The sequence below is a fragment of the Oryzias melastigma genome, linkage group LG17, assembly GCF_002922805.2.
Source record: "Oryzias melastigma strain HK-1 linkage group LG17, ASM292280v2, whole genome shotgun sequence".
Lineage (NCBI taxonomy): Eukaryota > Metazoa > Chordata > Actinopteri > Beloniformes > Adrianichthyidae > Oryzias > Oryzias melastigma.
The window spans coordinates 2,229,296-2,237,256 of NC_050528.1; the positions used below are offsets into that span (position 1 = coordinate 2,229,296).

At 42.4% G+C, this 7,961-nt stretch overlaps 1 protein-coding gene across 1 annotated transcript in view; it reads right to left on the reverse strand.

The window, feature by feature from the left end:
* The window catches only part of LOC112139398 (receptor-type tyrosine-protein phosphatase mu), a gene marked incomplete at its 5' end in the record, with an annotated part of 51,603 nt that extends 50,023 nt beyond the window's left edge, over positions 1-1,580 (reverse strand). The window contains 2 exon segments of the mRNA XM_024262182.1: positions 387-413; positions 1,500-1,580. Coding sequence (XP_024117950.1) covers positions 387-413; positions 1,500-1,580 — 108 coding nt within the window.
* Positions 1,581-7,961: the final 6,381 nt, after the last annotated feature.

A 7,961-nucleotide genomic window follows, 5' to 3' on the forward strand; every position in this document is an offset into this window, starting at 1 on the left:
TATACCAGACTTGAATGGGAAGTTCGTAACCTCAGAGAAAACGAGTGTTTTCCCATCTGTTGCGTTCCAGCTGACATGTCTTCATGTAGGAGACCCCCCCTATCTGTCCCCCTCCCCCATCACCCCCACACACATCCAGTTCACGTCTCCAGCCATGCACGTGAAAGGTCAAACAAATGAGTGGCGTGCAATGAGGATGGGATGCAGTTAAGCTAGCCTCAGCGTGGGAGGGGGTGGGGGGCAGGAGAAGCAGCAGGCATGAGTGAAGGTGAAGAACTACCTTTCCTTAACTAACAAGAACTTAGACATCTGGATCAGAGACTGCATGTAGCTGCGATTTCCTGTTGGCTGACATGAACAGCAATAAGAAAGAAAGTGTGTCTCACCGAGAACTGCTGTAGGCACAAAGGGATCTGCTCCAGCGCCGACGTGCAGAAGTTGGAAGAGGAGAGAGGAAGAAAAGAAGAGTCACAAAAAATACTATCATATTTTAAAATGATCATTTCACTATTGGCTTCAGTAATTTTGGGGCAGCTGTGGAGCACACTTAGATCAGCTGGATCCAAATTCATTTCTACCCTCCAACTCCTCCCTGTTGGTTTTGGGGCATTTCAAGAGCTGCTGTTCTAACTTGTTTTTTTAAGGGGAGCTATAGAGGGTATCCCACCACCAGGAGGGCAAACCGTACGTAGAAACTGTACTGTAGTACTGTAGAATCACAGTTCTTCACGTGGGCGTGCTCTGATGGACATAAGGTTATATTTAAATGTAAGTAATGAGTTTTTCTTTCAGCATGACTAGTATCTTGTAATGTATTTTCGGAGCGCTGACAGCTACGCGCTAACGTAGATGATTGGCGACTATTGATGACATCATGGAGTGGTGGTAACATCTGAGTTTGAAGACACCATTAGTGGAAGGGGGAGGTCAAAAGGGGTAGAGAATGAATTTGGATCCGGACGTGGACTTCTGATCAGAAGATGGTACGTACGATTCCCACCTTGCCCTCCCATTTGCTGAAGTGTCCTTGGGCAAGACAATGAAGGCCACAGTGCTCCCGATGGGTGCAGGTTGGTAACAGAGCTGCCTTCAGTGTGTGAATGTGTGTGGGTGAATGAGGCCTTTAGCTGCACACCATTTACCAATCCCAGGGTACAGCTCACGTTGTTGTTTTAATGTTTTTGAGTTTTAATGTATGGCATCTTGTTTGACTGCAGTCATCTGAAGGCACTTTATGAATGAAGGAACATGAACTCCTCTCTACTAAGGATTTGAAACAATAACATTAAATATCGTTAGAAATACCATTAAACCGTTAAATATCGACTGAAGGGAAACAGCTCTTAAGGTCAATCGTTATCTCATTACAGAAATGTCAAAGCTGTTTTCAGAACTTGTTTTTCATTCGTCATATCATTTATTTCATTTTAACATGTGGAATTCTTCTTTGTGGGCATGTGAGACTGGGGGTGGGGGGGGTAATAATACAGCATGTTTACCAGGATAGAAGGAGTTGGTGGGCATGGAGGAGCCAAGCGTGCTGGCTTTGGGTAAGGTGAAGGTGGAGGGAGGAGATCCAGCTACAAATGTCAGAAAGAACAGTGGTTGACGATATACATACAGTATACAAACGGTGTTAAACATGCAATGATGAAGCTTAGAGTGGGAGGGGCACATTGAGCAGAGTTTGCTCCACCCATCTCAACAATTAAAAAAAAAAACAGCAACTAGTCAAGACAAAGATGAGCTTAAAGCTCTTTTAGATTTACCAATTGTTCCACCTACAAGTAAAAAAAAAACACTTGTAAAAGTGTGAAATCTAAACACAATCTAAAAGAAAAAAACCCGGAACCACCAGGAAGTTCCTTCCATGCAGAAAAAAGACCTTTGGACCAAATGCTCTCCCTGCACCTCATCTCCACCACAATCAAGAACAGTCTCCTGATTCTTCCCTAATTCGTCACCACTTGGTAATGACTGTATAGAAAGGTCTGGAAGCTGCGGCTCCAGAGATGAAGGTTGCAGACTTGATCTAGTAGATGTAATTTAACATGATCTAATCCAGTGTTTTAACATTGATCACAGATCCAGTCTATTTCCAATAAAGTCCATCCAATTAAAAACATATCTATAATAAATAAAGTTTTACAGGTGGTGTGTGTGGGGGGGTGTCCTCCTCCTCAAAGGGCTAAAGAAGTTCTTCATTTAAGTCAATTCCACAGACAGAGGGCCAGATTTGAACTTCTACAGTGGCAGACAGTTAACCGAGGTCACAGCCCATTTTGGGGCTCAGCCCCTGCAGAGATGCAGAAACTGCTGTAGATTTAATCTGGTGCTTCTGACTGGGATTACTGCGGGTCATGTCCTGATTCCGACTTGGCCCAGTTGCCCATTAACAAAGTATTATGTTTACCTGGTAAGACAAGCATAAATTGGATAAAGTTTAGGTTCCATTGGTACAGACTCCCTGAGGCTCCCAGCGAATACTGATTAGTTTTTAAGTCTGGTTTGGGGTTTTAAGATGTCGTTATCAACAACATCTGATTGCCAGATTACTAGCAGATTAACATGTTTTTACCAAATAGGTTTCACAACCTGGGAGCCAGTTTTGAGGAAAGACAAGAAATCTTTTGGTATCCTGTGAGACTTGTAAATTTTACGCATTGTTTTTGAGAAATAAAGCTAAATAGAGAACTCGTAAAAATATTAAAAGGAATGTGCAAAAAGTATGGATGAATTTACTTTGGTTTTCAAGATAAAGTTGAAAATAGAGGGAAAATGTTATATATTGTATTATATAAACTGTATTCTAAATGTTCTTATAAAAACCCTATCCAAGTTTTCCAGCAAATGAAATGTAAGTCTTCTCGTTTAACACTGGGGATGTCATAAATCAGATCTGATCACATGGTTTCTACTCGATCAAAACCAGATGTCGTCTCCCGATCAGGATGGGATTTTCATTGTTTTGTTATTGTTTTGATCAGCGCTGTGTATGTCAAGTTTGTTATTTTAAATTAATGTCCTTTTAGAAATCTGGGATCATGAACGGATCACAACATTTTACTGCCATGAAGCGCAGCAGAATATGGCAGCAGTTGGAGCATTAGACTAATGTTGAACAATGTCAATTAATGTTTGCAAGATATTCACAGACTTTTAGGAACAAAAACTCTCCTAATAAACATTTAAACTGACAGCAAACGTCTTATGCCTTAATGTAAACAATGACCTACAAATGCATTTTAACATAAAAAAATCTTGATTTTCTACTGGACGCACACGTTGTGGGTGTGGTTAGCTTTGTGGCTCACAGTCTGTTTTTCAATTTTTTTTGTTATTTATTACATTTTTTAATGGAAGCGTATTGCATTCAATTTAAGACGGACAGACAGACAGACAGACAGACAGACAGAGAGACAGACAGAGAGACAGACAGACAGGGGATTTTCATTAATAGAACAAGAGAGTAAGTCTCCAAGACTCAAAGGAAAAACTTGAGAACGTTCACGCACCAGATTAACAGCTGCAGAAGCACATGGAGCAACAAGTGTGTTTGTGTTAGTTGAGGTCAGTATGAATAAATCCTAGAAAATACCAGCACTTGAATGCAGCAACCTATTTTTACTTGTTTATAATTAACATTTCGCTCTAGTTAAGAGCTGCAATATTTTTTTTTCATAATTGTTAAAGCAACTTCCTAAAAATGTTCTGTTTAACTGTGAATAATAAAAGAAGTTGAATAAAAGGAAAATAAGGACCAGTCTCCATTGGTTTAGAATATATATATATACTGCTCACAAATTTTTTTTAATTTATTTATTTCACCTTTATTTAACCAGGAGAAAACTCATTGAGATTACAAATCTCTTTTGCAAGAGTGTCCTGGCCAAGAGGCAGCAAAACATTTAACAAATATTACAGGGCAGACAAACGAGATTACACATTAAAAGTAATAAAGTAAGTAAAGAAAGTAAAAAACAAAAAAATAATAACTTCACATAAAACATTTACACAATGAAGACGGACTCTCTAAAATATCTAAAAGCCTCTTGTACATGTGAAGTGATATCTTATTTTCAAGCCCAATTTCAGTCTGTAGCTGATTCCAGGATGTAGGAGCAGCCAAACTGAAAGCCTTTTTTTAAATTAAAGGAACAGTTTTTTATTTGGCCTGGCATGAATTGAATTAAACCTGTCTGATAATCTTCTGGTTGGTTAAGTAGCTGAGGGCCTCGTTAATCAATTTCAGCTGTATTGGTGTTCATGGAATTAACAACAGGTGCACTTCAGTGGCAACAATTAGAAAACCCTCCAAACAGGACTGGTGTTACATGTGGAGGTCATTTCAAGTTTCTCCTCTTGATCTTTTTTGGCTGGTTTTCCACTCGTGCTGATTTTGGCTTGATAATTATCTCTACTGGCATCATCCACTGTTGAGGTTTTTAAAAAGAAACTGAAGACACATTTATTTAATTCAGCTTTTATGTAGATTGTATTTGGGATTTAGGATTTTATGTGTATATTTTATTGTATCTTATTATGTATTTATTTGTTTTATGCTATTTACTAAAGGTTTTACTTTTTATGTATTAACATATTATATTTTATAACACTACATTATAGTTGTTTTTATACTTTTATACTTTATCTGTTTTATATTTTGTCTATTTTATCATTTATTTTACACTTTATACTTGTATACGAGCGTCTCCTCACTCTTGGCTGGGGTGTGTGTTCGGGCTCATGGGGATGGTCCTGCTTGTCCTCTGGCCTTCCTTGTTCCGTGTCCCCTGAGCTCCCTAGCTTTGTGTGTCCAGTTGGGTGCACTGGGCCGGGGGGCTGGGAGCTTTGGGCTGGAGGGTGCGGGGGATGAGCGGGACGTCCTCATGTTGCCTAGATGCTGACACTCCAGCCAATAGGAGGACAGGGTGGACAGCGCCTTCAGGTTATTCCTTTGTGATCTGCTTGCTTTTCTATTTTATCTGTTTGTTTCTGTTTTTATAATTATGAGGGGCTTATCTTATTATATTATTGCATGTGTGGGGTATAGTTTTTCTTGTATTTTTATTTGTTTTATGTACAGCACTTTGAGCTGTTTTTTATCTGGAAAGGTGCTATATAAATAAAATTAATTTGAATTTGAATTTGAATTTACTGGCAGTATGAGGAGATTCCTTAACCCTACAGAAGTTGACCAGGTTGTCCAACTTCTCCAGGATGGCACATACACACGTGCTGCAGCAAGAAGGTTTAATGTGTCTCCCAGCACCATCTCCAGAACATGGAGGAGATTTCAGGAGACTGCTGGTTATTCTGGGAGAGCTGGACAGGGTCGTAGAAGGTCCTCAACCCCTCAGCAGGACCCATACCTGCTCCTTTGTGCAAGGAGGAACAGGCTGAGCACTGCTCGTGCCCTACAGAATGACCTCCAGAGGGCCACTGGTGTGAATGTCTCTACCCAAACAATCAGGAACAGACTTCATGAAGGTGGCCTGAGGGCCCCACGTCCTGTAGTGGGCCCTGTGCTCACTGCCCAGCACCGTGGAGCTCCACTGGCATTTGCTCAAGAACACCAGAATTGGCAAGTCCACCACTGGCGCCCTGTACTTTTCACAGACGAGAGCAGGTTCACCCTGAGCACCTGTGATAGACGTGAAAGAGTCTGGAGAAGACAAGGAGAACGTTATGCTGCCTGCAACGTGGTTCAACATGACAGGTTTGGTGGTGGGTCAGTGATGGTCTGGGGAGGCATATCCATGGAGGGACGCACAGACCTCTACTGCCTAGGAAATGGTGCTCTGACTGCCATAAGGTATCCAGATGAAATCCTTGAACCCATTGTCAGACCCTACGCTGGTGCAGTAGGTCCTGGTTTCCTCCTAATGCACGACAATGCCCGGCCTCACGTGTCAAGAGTATGCAGGCAGTACCTGGAGGATGAAGGAATTGAAACAATTGAATGGCCTTCACCATCCCCTGACTTAAACCCAATAGAACATCTCTGGGACATTATGTTTGGGTCCATTAGGCGCCGCCAGGTTGCTCCTCAGACTGTACAACAGCTCAGGGATGCCCTCACACAGATCTGGGAGGAAATGCCACAAGACACCATCCGTCGTCTCATTAGGAGCATGCCGCCACGTTGTCAAGCATGCATACAAGCTGGTGGGGGCCACACAAGATACTGAAAAGCATTTTGAGTTGCTGAAATTAGGTTTTGTAAAAAATGGACTAGCCTGCCACATCTTCAATTCACTCTGATTTTAGGGTGTCTACACAATTGCGCCTCTGTAGGCTGAACACTTTTATTTACATTAAAAGACTTGACATCTTTTTGTTCCTAAGACACTGCCCTGTCGTTATTTGTATAGATATCCAACTTCATATTGAGATCTGATGGATCTAATGTGTTTCTTTAAAGTGCTCCTTTAATTTTTGTAAGCAGTATATATAGCAACAAATAGCAACCTCCCTGAACAGAACCCAGTAACCATCACAGTTGCAGACATCCAAGAAAGACTCCACGAGTGCCTGGCAGCACAAATTAACCAGATACTAAGAGATGGGACTCACCCTGAATGGCTAATGGAAGGGCAAACGATCCTGATCCAGAAGGATCCCTCAAAGGGTGCAGTCCCATCCAACTACTGGCCAATAACCTGTCTCTCCACAACATGGAAGCTCATGTCTGGCATCATTACAACCAAAATACAGGAAAATACGTCATAGGAAACTCAATAAAGTTGTGGAAAACCACCCTTGAAACCAATGGTAAACCAATTGCACAAGTCTCCATCAAATGTTGCATATACCAAGGTGATGCTCTGTCCCCACTTCTGTTCTGCATAGGTCTGAACCCCCTCAGCCACAAAATCAATAAGACTGGCTATGGATACCAACTCAGAAATGGGGCCACAATCAGTCACCTCCTCTACATGGATGGCATCAAGCTATACGCTAAGAGCGAGCGCGACATTGACTCCCTGATCCACCAGGATCTACAGGACTGACATCGGGATGTCATTCGGGCTTGAGAAATGCAGTTGGATTGTGACAAAGAGAAGCAAGGTAGTCCGCACAGAAGGGTCTCACTCCCAGAAGGAACAATAGCAGACATTGAGGACCGTTACAAGTACCTTGGAATCCCACAGGCAAATGGCAACCTGGAACAGACAACAAAAAAAGCTGCAACAGCCAAATACCTCCAACGAGAGTCCTGAGAAGACAGCTCAATGGCAAGAACAAGACCCGAGCAATAAACAGTTATGCACTGCCAGTCATTAGATACCCTACAGGAATAATAAGATGGACAAAGGAAGAGATACAGACCACGGATGTTAAGACATGAAAGCTCCCCAACATACATGGAGGGTTGCATCCCAAATCCAGCACCCTGAGACTGTTTGCTAGCCACAAGGAAGGAGGCCGAGAACTAGTGAGCGTGGAAGCCACTATCCAGCAAGAAACATCCAAGATGCATGAATATGTCAAACTCAAGGCCCCAACTGACAGTGTGCTCAGTGAATGTCTCAGACAATGGAAAGCAGAGGATGTGATGCTGGAGCACAGAGTCTCATGGGAGGTCAAGCCCCTCCATGGGATGTACCACCGGACAATAACTGAAGTGGCTGATATCAAGAAGTCCTACCAATGGCTAGAGAGGGCTGGCCTGCAGGACAGAAGCTCTGATCCTGGTAGCACAGGAACAAGCCCTGAACACCAGAGCGATAGAGGCTCAGATCTACCACACCAGACAAGACCCAAGGTGTAGGTTGTGCAAAGAGGAAACAATCCAGCACATACCTGCAGGGTGGAAGATGCTGGCTGAGAAAGTATACATGGAGCGCCACAACCAAGTGTCTGGAATAATATACAGCAGGCATGTCAAACTCAGTTTGGCTCTGGGGCCGGATCCAGACTTTCTGTTCTCAGGTGGGCCGGATCAGTAAAAGAATGTC